Genomic DNA, 17,924 nt, shown 5'->3' with positions numbered 1-17,924 from the left:
TTTGACATCACCGTGATGTCACAGGGCCTGCGGGGCGGTAGCGGGGGGAGGGGCAAGGCCGCAGTGACATCATGACGTTGGCTGATGATGTCACCTGCCTGTCACCCCCCTGAGTGCGCCGTGACATCGTCACGGCGTGACATCACGCTGTGACCTCACCGCAGGCCGCCGCCCCGGCCAGGAGTGGGGACAGGGCCGTGGGTGACGTCACCTCTGTCTGCCGGTGACGTCACGCCCCCTCTCGCCCTGCCGCCGGCGGCGCCGCCCCGGCGTGACATCACAGCGTGACGTCACGGCGGCGCCCTGTCCCCGCCGGGCGCCGCCTCCCCCCCCGCCCTCTGACATCACGAGGCCCCGCCCCCATCGCGACGTCCGCGGGGGCGCGGCCGCCCCTCCGTCCGTGACATCACGCCGTGACGTCACCGCGTGCCGCCCACCCCATGACATCACCGCGTGACATCACCGCCGGGGGAAGCCGGGGGGGGGGTGGTGCGTCCTCCCGCCCGCGCCCCGCCCCCGCCGCCCGCCGCCATTGGCTCCCCCCGCCGCCCCGCTCCCCCCATTGGCCCGCCCGCCCGCCAATCGCCGCGCCGCGCCGCAGGCCCCGCCCCCCGCCGCCCGGGCCCGGCTCCGTCCCGGGGCGCCCCCCCCCCCCCCCCGCCCCCTGTCCCCCGCCTCCCCCCCCCGCCCGCCGCCATCTTGCGCCGCACCGCCCCGACCCACCTGCCCGCGGCCCCGCGGGGCCTCGGCCCGTCCCGGGGCGGCGGCGGCGGCGGGGGGGGCGGCGGGGCGGCGGGGGGGCGGCGGGGCCGGGCCGGGGCCGGAGCGCGGTCGCCACGGCGACCGTGGCTATGGCGCCCTCCGTGTTCCCTCACCGGGGGCAACTGTTGCTACCCGCCTCGGCGGCGGGCGGGGCCCCCCCGCACCTCGCCCCGCCCCCGGGCTCCCATTGGCTGCCGTCCGCCGCCGCCGATCGCCGGTTGGCGGAGGCGCGCGTCGCTCGACGAGGCCCCCGCCCCACCCTCTCCCATTGGCCGACCGGCGCGTCCGTCGGCGCTTCCTGAGGGGGGCGGGGGAGGGAGGGGCCGCGCGGGGGGAGCTGGCGGCGTCTGATTGGGCGGTGCGGCCGTCAGTCAGCGGGCGGGGCGCGCGTGCGCTGCGCGGGCGGGGCCGCGGGGGACGCCGGGAAGCGTAGTCGCGGAGCGACGTCACGGCCGCGTGACGTCACGCCAGGCCGATTTTCCTCCGGTTTCCCCCAAAACGCGCGCGCGGGTGGCGTCACCGGCGACGTCAGCGACCGTCGGTGAAGTCACGGCGACGGGGGCGGGGGGGGGCGGGCCGGGGGGGGGTGGGGGGGGGGGGGGAGGGCGGCTGTCGCCATGGCAACGAGGCCTGCGGGCGCCATGGCCGCCGCTGGGGGGGGGGGGGGGAGGAGCGCTAGTTAAGCGGGGGTAATTAACAGGGGTAATTAACGGGGGTCATCAGGGGTCGCCGAGGGGCACCCGCGCTTGTTGGGGGGGGGACGGATGCGGGACAGCGCCCCCAGCGGGGTGCTAAATGGGGGGTAATTAATGCTAATGGCTTAATTAATGCTAAGGGTAATTAATGCTAAGGGTAATTAACGCTAATGCGGTAATTAATACTAACACATGCGTAATTTAAGCCTTGAGGTAATGCCTGCGGGACGATTAGTGCTGCTGGGGGGCAATAAAGGCCCGGGGGGGGGGAGGAGGGGCCTGAGTGCTGAGGGGGGTAATTAAAGGGGGGTAATTAGCGAGGCGGGTAATTAGTGCTAATGAGGAGAGCAACGCTGGTGGGGGTCAGTGGCGCTGAGGAGGGCGTGAGGGGGGGGCAGGGGGTGGTTAATGGTCTGTGATGGGTCCGTAAGGCCCCAAATCCGCCTTCGTCAGGCCCCGGGGGCTCTACGAGGCCTGTGAGAAGCTCCGGGTTGTCCATAAGGGGTTAACAGCTCTATAATGTGCCTATAACCCATCTATAGGCTCTGTAACAGCTCTATAATGTGCCCATACCCTGTCTATAGGTTCTATAACAGCTCTATAGTGTGCTTATAACCCATCTATAGGCTCTATAACAGCTCTATAATGTGCCTATAACCCATCTATAGGCTCTGTAACAGCTCTATAATGTGCCCATACCCTGTCTGTGGGCTCTATAACAGCTCTATAATGTGCCCATACCCTGTCTATAGGCTCTGTAACAGCTCTATAATGTGCCTATACCCTGTCTATAGGCTCTGTAACAGCTCTATAGTGTGCCTATACCCTGTCTATAGGCTCTGTAACAGCTCTATAATGTGCCTATAACCCATCTATAGGCTCTGTAACAGCTCTATAATGTGCCCATACCCTGTCTATAGGCTCTGTAACAGCTCTATAATGTGCCTATAACCCGTCTATAGGCTCTGTAACAGCTCTATAATGTGCCTATAATCCGTCTATAGGTTCTGTAACAGCTCTATAATGTGCCTATAACCCGTCTATAGGCTCTATAACAGCTCTATAATGTGCCTATAACCCGTCTATAGGCTCTGTAACAGCTCTATAATGTGCCTATAATCCGTCTATAGGTTCTGTAACAGCTCTATAATGTGCCTATAACCCGTCTATAGGCTTTGTAACAGCTCTATAATGTGCCCATAACCCGTCTATAGGCTCTGTAACAGCTCTATAATGTGCCCATACCCTGTCTATAGGCTCTGTAACAGCTCTATAATGTGCCAATACCCTGTCTATAGGCTCTGTAACAGCTCTATAATGTGCCTATACCCTGTCTATAGGCTCTGTAACAGCTCTATAATGTGCCCATACCCTGTCTGTGGGCTCTGTAACAGCTCTATAATGTGTCTATAATGTATCTCGAGGCTGTATAATGGCTCTATAGGCTCTGTAACAGCTCTCTATGGTCCTTAAGGGCCCACAGGGGCTCTATATGGCCTGTAAGGGCTCTATAGTGGCTCTGTGTGGTCTATAACAGCTCCAGATGGGCTGTAACAGCTTTATGATGGCCCTGTAGGGTCTATAATGGCTCTGTTATGGCTCTATATGGTCTATAACCGCTCTATAGTGGCTGCGTGGGGTCTATAACAGCTCGGTAATGTCTCTGTATGGTCTGTAACGGCTCTATAGTGTCTATGATGGTGCTATAGCGGTTCTATATGGTTTATAATGGATCTATAATGGCCTATAACAGCTCTATGTGGTCTATAATGGCTATATAATGGCTCTGTGTGGTCTCTAACTGCTCTAAGGTGGCTCTATATGGTCTATAATGGCTCTGTGTGGTCTCTAACTGCTCTAAGGTGGCTCTATATGGTCTATAATGGCTCTGTGTGGTCTCTAACTGCTCTAAGGTGGCTCTATATGGTCTATAATGGCTCTGTGTTCTCTAACTGCTCTAAGGTGGCTCTATATGGTCTATAATGGCTCTGTGTGGTCTCTAACTGCTCTAAGGTGGCTCTATATGGTCTATAATGGCTCTGTGTTCTCTAACTGCTCTATGGTGGCTCTATATGGTCTATAATGGCTCGGTGTGGTCTCTAACTGCTCTAAGGTGGCTCTATATGGTCTATAATGGCTCTATATGGTCTAGAACGGCTCCACAATGGCGTTATATGGTCTCTAACGGCTCTACAGCAGCTCCATATGGTCTATAATCAGAGACTCAGAATCCTTCGGGTGGGAAAAGACCCTCGGGACCATCGGGTCCAACCATCAGCCCCACTCTACAGAGCTCCCCCCCACACCACATCCCCCCCCACACCTAAACCACTCTCAAACACCTTCAGGGACGGCGACTCCACCACCTCCCCGGGCAGCCTACTCCGGCGTCCGACCGCTCCTTCTGGGAAGAGTTTTTTCCTCGTGCCCAGCCTAAACCTCCCCGGCTGCAGCTCGAAGCCGTTCCCTCTTGTTCTAGCGCCAATTACCCGTGAGAAGAGACCAGCCCCAACCGCTCTGCAGCGTCCTCCCAAGTGGTTGTGGAGAGCGATGAGGTCTCCCCTCAGCCTCCTCTTCCTCGGACTAAACACTCCCAGCTCCCTCAATCGCTCCTCACCACGTTTATTCTCCAGGCCCTTCACCCCCTTCGTTGCCCCCCTCTGCCCTCGCTCCGGCGCCTCGAGATCTCTCTGGTATCGGGGTGCCCAGAACTGGACACGCTCCTCCAGGGGTGGCCTCCCCAGTGCTGAGCACGGGGCGGGGGGACGATCACCTCCCTCCTCCTGCTGGTCACGCTAGTTCTGATACGAGCCAGGATGCCGTTGGCTTTCTTGGCCACCTGGGCACGCTGCTGGCTCGTGTTCGGCCGCTCGTCAACGGGAACCCCCAGGTCCTTCTCTGCCACGCGTCTGTAGGACCCATAACGTGTGTATAAAGTCCCTGTTGGCTCTATAATGTGCCTATAACCCATGTATAGGCTCTGTAACAGCTCTATAATGTGCCCATACCCTGTCTATAGGCTCTGTAACAGCTCTATAATGTGCCTATAACCCGTCTATAGGCTCTGTAACAGCTCTATAATGTGCCTATACCCTGTCTATAGGCTCTGTAACAGCTCTATAGTGTGCCTATACCCTGTCTATAGGCTCTGTAACAGCTCTATAGTGTTCCCATACGCTGTCTATAGGCTCTGTAACAGCTCTATAGTGTGCCTATACCCTGTCTATAGGTTCTGTAACAGCTCTATAATGTGCCTATAACCCGTCTATAGGCTCTGTAACAGCTCTATAATGTGCCTATACTCTGTCTATAGGCTCTGTAACAGCTCTATAATGTGCCTATAACCCGTCTATAGGTTCTGTAACAGCTCTATAATGTGCCTATACTCTGTCTATAGGCTCTGTAACAGCTCTATAATGTGCCTATAACCCGTCTATAGGCTCTATAACAGCTCTATAATGTGCCTATACCCTGTCTATAGGCTCTGTAACAGCTCTATAGTGTGCCCATACCCTGTCTATAGGCTCTGTAACAGCTCTATAATGTGCCTATAACCCATCTATAGGCTCTATAACAGCTCTATAATGTGCCTATACCCTGTCTATAGGCTCTGTAACAGCTCTATAGTGTGCCTATACCCTGTCTATAGGCTCTGTAACAGCTCTATAGTGTTCCCATACGCTGTCTATAGGCTCTGTAACAGCTCTATAGTGTGCCTATACCCTGTCTATAGGTTCTGTAACAGCTCTATAATGTGCCTATAACCCGTCTATAGGCTCTGTAACAGCTCTATAATGTGCCTATACTCTGTCTATAGGCTCTGTAACAGCTCTATAATGTGCCTATAACCCGTCTATAGGTTCTGTAACAGCTCTATAATGTGCCTATACTCTGTCTATAGGCTCTGTAACAGCTCTATAATGTGCCTATAACCCGTCTATAGGCTCTATAACAGCTCTATAATGTGCCTATACCCTGTCTATAGGCTCTGTAACAGCTCTATAGTGTGCCCATACCCTGTCTATAGGCTCTGTAACAGCTCTATAATGTGCCTATAACCCATCTATAGGCTCTATAACAGCTCTATAATGTGCCTATACCCTGTCTATAGGCTCTGTAACAGCTCTATAGTGTGCCTATACCCTGTCTATAGGCTCTGTAACAGCTCTATAGTGTTCCCATACGCTGTCTATAGGCTCTGTAACAGCTCTATAGTGTGCCTATACCCTGTCTATAGGTTCTGTAACAGCTCTATAATGTGCCTATAACCCGTCTATAGGCTCTGTAACAGCTCTATAATGTGCCTATACTCTGTCTATAGGCTCTGTAACAGCTCTATAATGTGCCTATAACCCGTCTATAGGTTCTGTAACAGCTCTATAATGTGCCTATACTCTGTCTATAGGCTCTGTAACAGCTCTATAATGTGCCTATAACCCGTCTATAGGCTCTATAACAGCTCTATAATGTGCCTATACCCTGTCTATAGGCTCTGTAACAGCTCTATAGTGTGCCCATACCCTGTCTATAGGCTCTGTAACAGCTCTATAATGTGCCTATAACCCATCTATAGGCTCTATAACAGCTCTATAATGTGCCTATACCCTGTCTATAGGCTCTGTAACAGCTCTATAGTGTGCCTATACCCTGTCTATAGGCTCTGTAACAGCTCTATAGTGTTCCCATACGCTGTCTATAGGCTCTGTAACAGCTCTATAGTGTGCCTATACCCTGTCTATAGGTTCTGTAACAGCTCTATAATGTGCCTATAACCCGTCTATAGGCTCTGTAACAGCTCTATAATGTGCCTATACTCTGTCTATAGGCTCTGTAACAGCTCTATAATGTGCCTATAACCCGTCTATAGGTTCTGTAACAGCTCTATAATGTGCCTATACTCTGTCTATAGGCTCTGTAACAGCTCTATAATGTGCCTATAACCCGTCTATAGGCTCTATAACAGCTCTATAATGTGCCTATACCCTGTCTATAGGCTCTGTAACAGCTCTATAGTGTGCCTATACCCTGTCTATAGGCTCTGTAACAGCTCTATAGTGTGCCCATACCCTGTCTATAGGTTCTGTAACAGCTCTATAATGTGCCTATAACCCGTCTATAGGCTCTGTAACAGCTCTATAATGTGCCTATAACCCGTCTATAGGTTCTGTAACAGCTCTATAATGTGCCTATACTCTGTCTATAGGCTCTGTAACAGCTCTATAATGTGCCTATAACCCGTCTATAGGTTCTGTAACAGCTCTATAATGTGCCCATACCCTGTCTATAGCCTCTGTAACAGCTCTATAATGTGCCTATAACCCGTCTATAGGTTCTGTAACAGCTCTATAATGTGCCTATACTCTGTCTATAGGTTCTGTAACAGCTCTATAATGTGCCCATACACTGTCTGTGGGCTCTGTAACAGCTCTATAGTGTGCCTATACCCTGTCTATAGGTTCTGTAACAGCTCTATAATGTGCCTATACCCTGTCTATAGGCTCTGTAACAGCTCTATAATGTGCCCATACCCTGTCTGTGGGCTGTATAACAGCTCTATAATGTGTCTATAATGTATCTCGAGGCTGTATAACGGCTCTATAGGCTCTGTAACAGCTCTCTATGGTCCTTAAGGGCCCACAGGGGCTCTATATGGCCTGTAAGGGCTCTATAGTGGCTCTGTGTGGTCTATAACAGCTCCAGATGGGCTGTAACAGCTTTATGATGGCCCTGTAGGGTCTATAATGGCTCTGTTATGGCTCTATATGGTCTATAACCGCTCTATAGTGGCTGCGTGGGGTCTATAACAGCTCGGTAATGTCTCTGTATGGTCTGTAACAGCTCTATAATGGCACTATAGTGGTTCTATATGGTTTATAATGGCTCTATGTGGTCTATAATGGCTCTGTGTGGTCTCTAACTGCTCTAAGGTGGCTCTATATGGTCTATAATGTCTCTATATGGTCTCATACTGCTCCAAAATGGCTTTCTATGTTCTATAATGGCTCTATATGGTCTCTAACAGCTCCAAAATGGCTTTATATGGTATAATGGCTCTATGTGTTCTATAATGGGTGTATAGCAGCTCCATATGGTCTATAATGGTTCTATAACAGCTCTATATGATGTATCAATGGCTGTATGCGATCTATGGCAGTTCTATATGGTCTATAACGCCTCTAGAATGGCTCTACGTGGCCTATAACGGCTCTATATGGTCTCTGTCAGCTCTATAATGGCTCTATGTGGTGTATAACGGCTCTATAATGGCTCTATAGGGGCTGCAGCGGCTCCATCGGGCCCCGGAAGTGTCATGGCGGCGGCCGGGCCGCGGGGCACGACGGGAAACGCAGTCCTGTGCGTCACGTGACGGAGGGCCGGCCTACGGATGGGCGTGGCCTAAGGGAGGGGGCGTGGCCGGCACGGGGGTGGGGGGGTGTGTCACGGAGGTCACATGGAGCTCTGAGCGCTTCCGGGGCGCTATGGGGCCGGGGGTGAGGGACCGGGAACCGGGGGGGTCCGGCGGGAGCGGGAGGAGGGGGGGGAGCAGGGGTGTCGTGGGGGCCCTTGCGAGGTGGGGACCCGGCCGGGGGTCGCCGTTCCGCGGGTGTCGCCGTTACCGGAGGGTCTCGGGGTCCCGGTTACAGGAGGGGGGCGCCCATTCTGGGGGTCCTGGCTGTGGGGGGAAGCCGGTTACGGGGGGTTCCCGACTGGAGAGGTCCCGGTTAGGGGAGGGGGAGGTTCTGGGGGTCCTGGTTGGGGGGTCCCGGGGTGGTTTTCCCGGTGCCGGGGGGGTCCCGGCGGTCCCGGCCCCGCCGTGACCCCCCCGCCCCCCTGAAGCACGCCCTGCGCCTGGCCTGGGGGGCGGCCGCCCGCCGCAGCTTCCACCGGACGGTGCCGGCCCGCGCCCCCCCCCCCGCCCCCCCTCATCCCCATCGTGGTGGAGCAGACGGTGAGCGGGGCCCTTCCCCGGGTGGGGGGGGGGGGATTGGGGGACCCCCCGACCCCCCCAAACTGTCCCACAGCCCTCAGGGACCCTCTTAGTGCCCCCCCCAAACCCTCAGAGCCCCCCCAGGACCCCCTAAGAGCTCTCAGAGCCCCCCAGACGCCCTTAGAAACACCCCCATCCCTTCCCACCCCCCACCAGACCCCCCTAAATCCCTTTAACCCCCCCCCGGACCCACTTGTAACCCCCCCAAGCCCCCTCAGGACCCTCTAAAACCCCGCTAACCCCCCCAGACCCCTCAGAACCCCCCTAACCTCCACCCCCCAAACCCCTCAGAGCCCCCCAAGCCCTCCCCAGGCTGCCTTAGAGCCCCCCCAGACCCTTCAGGAGCCCCCCAAACCCCCTCCCCCCAGGACCCCCTAAAAGCTCCCCCAAACCCTCCCCTTCCCCCCTCAGAACCCCCCCAATCCCCTCCCCCCGGACCCTCTAAGAGCCCCTCAATCCTCCCACCCCCAGGACCCCCTAAGAATCCCCCAAGCCCCCCTTAGAGCCCCCCAAGCCCCCACCAGGCCCCCTTAGACCCCCCCCAAACCCTCCCACCCCCCCAGACCCTTCAGGAACCCCCCAACTTCCCCTCCCAGGACCCCCTAAAAGTCCCCCAAACCCTCCCCTTCCCCCCCAGAAACCCCCCAGGACCCTCTAAGAGCTCCTCAGTCCCCCCAACCTCCCCCCCCGAGCCCTCAGAACCCCCCCAGGATCCCTAAAAGCCCCCCCCGTGACACACCCCCCCCACACACACTTTCCTGCAGGGCCGGGGGGAGCGAGCCTACGACATCTATTCCCGGTTGCTGCGGGAGCGCATCATCTGCGTCATGGGGCCGGTAAGTGCTGGGGGGGGAAAGGGGGGGGGTGGGTGGGGGTGGGCCCCAAACCCTGCTAAAGGCCCCCCCGGCACCTACCGGCCGCCCCCCCCCGCCCCGGCAGATCGACGACAGCCTGGCCAGCCTGGTGATCGCCCAGCTGCTCTTCCTGCAGTCCGAGAGCAACAAGAAACCCATCCACATGTACATCAACAGCCCCGGTGAGGGGGGGGACCAAGGGGGGGCCTAGGGTGTGGGGGGGGTGGCTGGGGGGGTGTTTACAGGGGTCCTGGGGGGGATCTCGGGGGGCTCTGAGGGGTCTGGGTGAGACTGGAGAGGCTTGGGGGGGTCTAAGGGGGTCCTAGGAGGTGGGGAGGGGGGCTGGGGGGGGGTCTAATGGGGTCTTAGGGGGTGGGGGGGCAGGGCTGGGGGGGTCTAAGGGGGCCTAGGGGGTTTGGGGGGGGGGCTGTGAGGGGTTTAAGGGGGTCTTGGGGGGGCTCTGAGGGGTCTGGGTGAGATTGGAGAGGCTTGGGGGGTCTAAGGGGGTCCTAGGAGGTGGGAGGGGGGCTGGGGGGGGTCTAATGGGGTCTTAGGGGGTGGGGGGGCAGGGCTGGGGGGGTCTAAGGGGGCCCAGGGGGTTTGGGGGGGGGGCTGTGAGGGGTTTAAGGGGGGCTTGGGGGGATTTGGGGGGGCTCTGAGGGGTCTGGGGGGATGGGAGAGGTTTTGGGGGGGTTCTAAGGGGGTTTGGGGGGGTCAGGGGGGCTGGGGGGGGGTGTAATGGGGTCCAAGGGTTGTGGGGGGGAGCTGGGGGGGTTTAAGGGGGTCCTGGGGGGGGATTTGTGGGGGGTGTGGGGGGGATGGGAGGGGCTTGGGGGGGGTCTAAGGGGGTCCTAGGGGGCGTGGCTCTGGGGGGTGTGTGGCTCGGGGGGTGTGTGGCCCTGTGTGTGTGTGTGTGACGTCAGTGTGACGTCACGGCGCAGGCGGGGCGGTGACGTCGGGGCTGGCGATCTACGACACGATGCAGTACGTGCTGAACCCCGTGTGCACCTGGTGCGTGGGGCAGGCGGCCAGCATGGGCTCCCTGCTGCTGGCCGGGGGGGCCCCGGGCCAGCGCCACGCCCTGCCCAACGCCCGCATCATGGTGCACCAGCCCTCGGGGGGGGCACGGGTACGGGGGGGGGGCACGACAGCCCTTCGGGGGGGGCAACGGGTGCAGGAGGGGGGGACCATGGGGCGGACACGGGTACGAGGGGGTCACCGGCAGGGGGGGAACCGTGGGAGGGGGGCAAGACAGCCCTCGGGGGGGGCACAGGTATGGGGGGGGGGCACCGGAGGGGGGGAAAACTGGCGGGGGGGGGCAAGACAGCCCTCGGGGGGGCAACGGGTGCAGGAGGGGGGGACCATGGGGGCGGACACGGGTACGAGGGGGTCACCGGCAGGGGGGGAACCGTGGGAGGGGGGCAAGACAGCCCTCGGGGGGGGCACAGGTATGGGGGGGGGGCACCGGAGGGGGGAAAACTGGCGGGGGGGGGGCAAGACAGCCCTCGGGGGGGCAACGGGTGCAGGAGGAGGGGACCATGGGGGCGGACACGGGTACGGGGGGGTCACCGGCAGGGGGGGAACCGTGGGAGGGGGGCAAGACAGCCCTCGGGGGGGGCACAGGTATGGGGGGGGGCACCGGAGGGGGGGGAAAACCGGGGGGCGGGGGGCAAGACAGCCCTCGGGGGGGCAACGGGTGCAGGAGGGGGGGACCATGGGGGCGGACACGGGTACGGGGGGGTCACCGGAGGGGGGGAAAACCGGGGGGCGGGGGGCAAGACAGCCCTCAGGGGGGCAACGGGTACGGGGGGGGGGACACCACGGGGGGGGGCAATGGATGGGGGGGTGAACCATGTGGCAGGGGGCAAGATGTCCCTCGGGGGGGCACGGGTTCAGGGTGGGGGGACGGTGGCGGGGGGGAACCGTGGGGGGGGCAAGGGGTACAGGGGGGGCCACCATGGCGGGGGGGGGCAAGGGGTATGGGGGGGACGCTGTGGTGGGGAGGAACCGTTGAGGGGGGGCAAGACAGCTGTCGGTGGGGGCACAGGTACAAGGGGGGGGCACCCCATGGGGGGGTGGGCAGTGGGGGGCACCAACCCATGGTGGGGGGGGGTGGGGGGTGGGTGTGGGGTGGGGGGGCAACGGCGGGGGGGGGGGCAACACACCCTGTGGGAGTAAAGGGTACCGGGGGGGGGGGGGCACCCCAAGGGGGTAGGGAAGATGGGACACACCCCCCCTCCGACTCGGGGATCCCCCCCCCTGTGGACAGGATGGGGCCCCTGGGGGGGGGGTTCAGGCCCCTCCGGGGTGTGGGGGGGGGTTTGGGATCACCCAAACCCCCCCCCCCGGTGATCCGTTTCCTGCCCCCCCCCAGGGCCAGGCCACCGACATCGCCATCCAGGCGGAGGAGATCCTGCAGCTCAAGCGCCAGATCAACGGCCTCTACGCCAAACACACCGGGCAGCCCCTGGCCGTCATCGGTGAGACCCCCCCCCCAGCCCCCCCCGGCCCCAACCCCCCCACAGCAACCCCCCCCTGACCCCCCCGACCCCCCCCCGTTACTTCAGAGGCGGCGATGGAGCGGGACCGGTACCTCAGCCCCGTGGAGGCGCAGGAGTTCGGGCTCCTGGACCGGGTGCTGGTGCACCCCCCGCCCCGCGGCGAGGGACGAGCCCCGCCTGGTGCAGAAGGAGCCCCCCCCGCCCCCCGACACCCCCCCGGGGGGGGCCTGAGACACCCCGCACCCCCCTTGGGGGGGGGTGGGGGGGTGGGATGGGGGGGGGCTGTTTGCCCCCCACCCACCCCCCCTCCCGGGGTTCTGTACCCCCGGCTGGAATTAAAGTGCTGCCGCCCCCCCCCATTGAGCGCTGCAGGAGGGATTTGGGGGGGCTGGGGGGGGGGGATATGGGGCTGGGGGGGATCTGGGGGGCTGGAGTGGGGGGGATTTGGGAGGGGGAGGGCTCCTAAGGGGGGATCTGGGGCGTCGGGGGGGGTCCCACAGATTTGGGGGGGGGGGGGAATGTGCCCCATAGATGGATTTGGGGTGCCCCCGCCAACCCAAGCTGTCCCCAGCCCCATATTTCGCCCCCTCATGAGCCCCCCCTTCACCCCATGGCCCCCTCCATGGGTCCTGCGTCCTCCTGCCCAGCCCCATAGTCCCCCCCACCATGTACCACAGAGCCCCCCGAGTGCCCCACAGCCCCCCCTGGGGGCCCCCCCCGAGTGCCCCATAGCTCCCCATCTGCCCTATGGGCCTCCCCCGTACCCCATAGCTCCCCATCTGCCCCACAGCCCCCCCATAAGCCCCATGGACGGTTCCCCCCCAGGAACTACATCTCCCGTCGTGCCCCGCGCCCGGCGTCCATTGGCCGCGGCCGCCATCCAATGGGGAGTGGGGGGCGGGGCCAGGCGGGCTATTTAAGCGGCGCGGCGGGGGGCGGGGCCTGGCGGGCCCTCAGCGGTGGGGCGGGAACGGGGGCGGCCGTGGGGGGGTTCCTTGGGGGGCTTTTGGGGCAGGTTAAGGGGCACCAGGGCCCTCGGAGTGGGCCATGGGGCAGGCTGGGGGGCAGCAGCGCCCTGGAGGGGGCTTTAGGGGCCGGTTTGGGGCCTGTGAGGCGGGTTGAGGTGTCCTTGGGGGCTTTGGGGCAGGCTGGAGGGCAGCAGGGGCCTCAGAGTGGGCCGTGGGTCAGGCTGGAGGGGCAGTGGGGTGGGTTGGGGGGGGCCTTGGGGGGCTGTGGGGCAGGTCGGGGGACAGCAGGGGCCTCAGAGTGGGCCGTGGGGCAGGCTGGGGGGGCAGTGGGGTGGGTTGGGAGGCAGCAGTGCCCTGGAAGGGGGCTTTAGGGGTGGGTTTGGGGCCTGTGGGTCAGGCTGGGGGGTTCTTGGGGGGGGCTTTTGGGACAGGTTAGGGGGCAGCAGTGCCCTGGGAGGGGGCCATGGGGCAAGTTGGGGGGCAGCAGGGGCCTCAGAGTGGGCCAGGGGTCAGGCTGGGGGGCTGTGGGGGGCTTTGGGGCACGTTGGGGGCAGCAGAAGCCTCTTACGGGGGCCATGGGGCAGGTTGGAGGGCCATGGGGCAGGTTTGGGGGGGGTCCTTGGGGGGCCATGGGGCAGGTTGGGGGCAGCAATGCTTTCGGGGGGGACACAGGGGCTTCTTTGGGGGGGCTGTTGGGGAGTTCTAGGGGGGGCCATGGGGCAGGCTGGGGGGCCGTGGGGCAGGTTGGTGGGTCCCTGGGGGGCTTTGGGGCAGGTTGGGGGGCAGCAGGGGTCTCAGGGGAGCCACAGGGGCCTCTTGTGGGAGCTGTGGGGTGTGTTGGGGGGGTTCGGGGAGGGGACATGGGGCAGGTTGGGGGGCAGGAATGTCCTCGGGTGGGGGCACAGCAGCCTTTTGGGAGGCTGTGGGGTGGTTGGGGGGGGTTCTGGGGGGTCCATGGGGCAGGTTGGGGGGGGCAGCAGTGCTCTCGGGGGGGCCCACGGGGCAGGTTGGGGGGTAGTGATGCCTTTCGGGGGGGGCAGAGGAGCCTCGAGGGGGGGCCTATGGGGCAGGATGGGGGGACAGCTGAGCCCCCCCCTCCGGCCCGTCCTCCCCCAGGCACCGGCAGCGGGGCCATGGCCAGCCCGGGCCGAGCCCCCTCCCCAGGTAACGGGGGGGGGGGGGGTTTGGGGGTGCCCGCGGGGGTGGGTCAAGGTCCGAGGGGGGGGTCCCGAACGCCTGGTTCCCCCCTCCCAGCCCCCGAGGTGCTGCTGGCGGCGGCGGCGGCCGGGCTCTGCCTGTCCCCGGGGGGGGACGACGACCCAGCCGCCCCCCCCGCGACCTCCCCGGGGACCCCGGCGGCGACGAGCCCGGGGGGGATGAACTGGGACCCCTGGAGCAGGCAAGGGGGGGGGGGTTCAGGGGGTTGGGGGGGAGCCATGGGGTCTGCGGGGGGGGGCCAGGGGGGATTTATGAGGTCTGTGGGGCAGCAAGGAGGGGGTACAGGGGCTTGGAGGGGGCTATGGGGTCTGGGGGGGGGTCTGGGGGGCAGCAAGGGGGGGGTTCAGGGGATTGGGGAGGGGCTATGGGATCTGAGGGGGGGGTCTGGGGGGCAGCAAGGGGGGGCTTTGGGGGGGGCTATGGGGTCTGGGGGGGGCAGGGGGGCTTTATGGGGTCTTGGGGGGCAGCAAGGAGGGGTACGGGAGGCGGGAAGGGGGGGCAGCGATGGGGGTCACAGCGTCTGGGGCGGGGGGGGGCTATGGGGTATTTTGGGGTCCAGGATGGGGTTGTGGGGCTGGGGGGGGCTCTGAGTGCAAAGGGGGGGTAATGGGGGGGTCCCCAAGGCGGGGGGGGGGGAGATGGGGGTCCCAGGACCGGGGGGGGTCCCTGGGGGGGGGGGGGGGAGTGAGATGTGGGTCCAAGGGGATGAGATGTGGGTCGGGGGTGGGGTGGGGGGGTGCCAGGCGTGTCCCCCCCCCCCCCAGGAGCTGGCGGCGCTGGGGCTGCCCCCCGGGGGGGGCCGGCAGGCGCTGGGGGGGCTCCTGCGGCTCTACCGGGAGGCGGCGGCGGGGGGGGCCCGGCGAGAGCAGCAGCTGCGGGGGCTGCGGCAGCGCCTGGCGCCCCTCCAGGTCGGGGGGGGGCTGTGTCATCTGGGGGGGGTCCCATGTCACCGTTGGGGGGGGGGGGGGGTCCTCGTGTCCCTCAGGGGGGTCCCCATTACACCTTTCGGGTGCTCTGTGTCCCTGGGGGGGGGGCGGTCCCCGTGTCCCTCAGGGGGTCTTTGCGTCACCTTGGGCGGGGGGGGGGGCTCTGTGTCGCTGGGGGGGGGGGGCTCCTATGTCACCTGCGGGATCTCTGTCACCCCACAGGGCGTCCCCTGTCCCCACGGGGGTCCCCGAGTCACCCGTGGGGGGGGGGGGCATGTCACCTTGGGGGGTCTTTGTGGACACTTGGGGGGCTGGGTCGCCTGGGGGGGGGGGGCGGGGGAGCTCTGTGTCCCTCAGGGGCTCTTTGTGTCACCCGGGGGGGCTCTGTGTCACCTGGGGGGGGTTCTCTGTGTCCCTCAGGGAGTCTTTGTGTCACCCGGGGGGGGCTCTGTGTCCCTCAGGGAGTCATTGTGTCACCCGGGGGGGCTCTGTGTCACCTGGGGGGGGGGCTCTGTGTCCCTCAGGGAGTCTTTGTGTCACCTGGGGGGGGGCTCTGTGTCACCCGGGGGGGGCCCTGTGTCCCTGGGGGGGGGTGCCCGTGTCCCTTGGGGGGTCCCCATGTCACCTGGGCGACCTCTGTGCCCCTTGGGGGGGGGGGGGGGGGTTCCCGGACGGGGTGTCCCCATCCCCACAGGTGTCCCCATCCCCGGGGGTGTCCCGTCCCCCCCGGGGGTGTCCCTTCGCCCCCCCCCCAGGGCCGTGTGGCCGCCTGTGCCCGGGCCATGGCGGCGGCGCGGGCCGAGGCCGAGCGGCTGCGGGAGCAGAACCGGCGCCTGCGGGAGCTGCTGGGGGCCCGGGGGGCAGGTGGGGCAGGGGGCCGGGTGGGCCGGGGTGGGGGGGGACAGGGGGGATGCTGGGGGTCCCTCCCAGCTCACCCCCCCCCCCCCCCGTCGTCCCCCCCCCACCATGGCAGGGGTCCCGGCGCAGCAGCTCCCAGCACCGACCCCTGGCTCAGCCCCACGGGGAGCCCAGGGCGGGCACAGCCCCACGGAGACCCCGGCGCCCCGGTGAGTGGGGGGGGACACACCCCCCCCCAGGGACCCCCCCCCGCAAACCTCCTGGGACCCCTGAACCCTCCCTGGGGCCCCCAAACCTTCCCCAGGACCCCCAAGCCCTCTCTGGGACCCCCAAGTCCTCCTCAGGGGTCACTGAACCTCCCCTGGGACCCCCAACTCTCCCCTGGGACCCCCAAACCCTCCTCAGGGGTCACTGAACCTCCCCTGGGACCCCCAGATCTCCCCTGGGACCCCCAAATCTCCCCTGGGACCCCCAAACCCTCCTCAGGGGTCGCTGAACCTCCCCTGGGACCCCCAGATCTCCCCTGGGACCCCCAAACCCTCCTCAGGGGTCGCTGAACCTCCCCTGGGACCCCCAAATCTCTCCTGGGACCCCCAAGCGTGGGGAACCTGGGACCCCTCACACCTCCCAGGACCCCCCCCCAAACCCCCCCCCGGGTATCACTGATCCCCCCTTGGGACCCCCCCCCCAAACCTCCCCTGGGACCCCTTGAACCTCCTGGGACCCCCAGACTCCCCCCTGGGACCCCCCCGAACCTCCTGGGACCCACAGCCCCCCCCCAAAGACCCCCCTGAACCTCCTGGGACCCCCTAAATCCTCCTGGGGGCCCCTTGGAACCCTCCCCCCCGAGCCCAAAACCTGCCCAGGACACCCCCCCCCCCCCCCCAAGCCCCCCCAGGACCCTTCAACCCCTCCAGGACCCCCCAAACCCCACTGCCCCCCCCCCCGACCCCCGCCTTGTCCCACAGCTGCGGAGCTCCCAGCGCGGTGCCCCGGGGGGGGGCCAGGGTAGGCGGCCGGACCCCCAGGACGGCCCAGAGGTGGGGCTGGGGGGGGGTCCTGGGGTGGGGATGTGGGGCTGGGCTGTGTGGGGGGGTGTGTGCTGTGGGTCTGGGCTGGGGGGGGGCACTGTTGTTTTTGAGGGGGACGCTGTGGGTTTGGGCGGGGGGTGTCACTGGATTAGGGGGTGTTGTGGGGCTACGGGGAGGAACGCCGTGGGGCTGGTGACGCTGGGAATTTGGGGATGCTGTGGGGCTTGGGGGGGGGACGACACACTGTTGTTTTGGGGGGCTGCCGTGGGGCTGGGGGGGGGGGGGGCCACTATGAGGGTGGGGGTCACTAAATGAGGAGACACTGTGGGTCCGGGGCAGGGGCGGGGGTGGGGAAAACGTTGCTTTTGGGGGACGCTGTGGGTCCGGGGACACTGTGGGCCCCCATTTCCCCTCCCCCAACAGGCAGCAGGGAGCCCCTCGGGGGTCGGAGCCCCCCCGGCCCCCCCCGGCCCCACGGCGGGACCCCGACCTGGAGCAGGAGCTGCAGCGGCTGCGGGAGGAGGCGGCGGCCGGGAGGGAGGTGATCGCCCTGCAGCACCGCTGCCTGCAGGTACGGGGGGGGGACACCCCTCTGACCCCCCCCCGGGACCCCCCCGACCACACTGAGACCCCCCCGGGACCCCCCAGCCCTTAAGACCCCCCCAGGACCTCCCTGGGACCCCCAGCTCTGCAGCACCGCTGCCTGCAGGTACAGGGGGGGGACACCCCTCTGACCCCCCCCCGGGACCCCCCCGACCACACTGAGACCCCCCGGGACCCCCCAGCCCTTAAGACCCCCCCAGGACCTCCCTGGGACCCCCAGCTCTGCAGCACCGCTGCCTGCAGGTACGGGGGGGGGACACCCCTCTGACCCCCCCCCGGGACCCCCCCCGACCACACTGAGACCCCCCCCGGGACCCCCCAGCCCTTAAGACCCCCCCAGGACCTCCCTGGGACCCCCAGCTCTGCAGCACCGCTGCCTGCAGGTATGGGGGGGGGGGGGGGGGGGCACCCCATGACCTTCTCTGTGACACTCCCCCCGCCCCCCCCCCCCCCGGGGCCCCCCCCCCAGCCCCATGGCGGCCCCCCAGGACCCCCCCAAGACCACCCGCGGACTCCCTCA

General features: G+C 64.4%; 2 protein-coding genes across 2 annotated transcripts; both read left to right on the top strand.

Moving 5' to 3' along the window:
* Positions 1-851: 851 nt before the first annotated feature.
* Positions 852-12,159, top strand: CLPP (caseinolytic mitochondrial matrix peptidase proteolytic subunit). Its single transcript, XM_063322373.1, is given in 10 exon segments — positions 852-1,049; positions 1,134-1,303; positions 7,733-7,948; positions 8,295-8,406; positions 9,210-9,281; positions 9,385-9,481; positions 10,241-10,428; positions 11,674-11,779; positions 11,867-11,964; positions 11,966-12,159. Coding segments are annotated over 10 exon segments (1,323 nt in total). The 3' UTR covers positions 12,032-12,159.
* A 2,594-nt stretch (positions 12,160-14,753) lies between these two features.
* LOC134509795 (7SK snRNA methylphosphate capping enzyme-like) lies at positions 14,754-17,386 on the top strand. Its single transcript, XM_063322374.1, has 4 exons — positions 14,754-14,894; positions 15,668-15,774; positions 15,882-15,979; positions 17,225-17,386. The coding sequence occupies exons 2-4, from the start codon at positions 15,695-15,697 to the stop codon at positions 17,344-17,346; spliced, it is 300 nt and encodes a 99-aa protein (XP_063178444.1). The 5' UTR covers positions 14,754-14,894; positions 15,668-15,694; the 3' UTR covers positions 17,347-17,386.
* Positions 17,387-17,924: the final 538 nt, after the last annotated feature.

This window comes from Chroicocephalus ridibundus, unplaced genomic scaffold, assembly GCF_963924245.1.
Source record: "Chroicocephalus ridibundus unplaced genomic scaffold, bChrRid1.1 SCAFFOLD_752, whole genome shotgun sequence".
Lineage (NCBI taxonomy): Eukaryota > Metazoa > Chordata > Aves > Charadriiformes > Laridae > Chroicocephalus > Chroicocephalus ridibundus.
The sequence above is the reverse complement of the archived record's forward strand: the minus strand, read 5'-3'. Positions and strand labels throughout refer to the sequence as shown.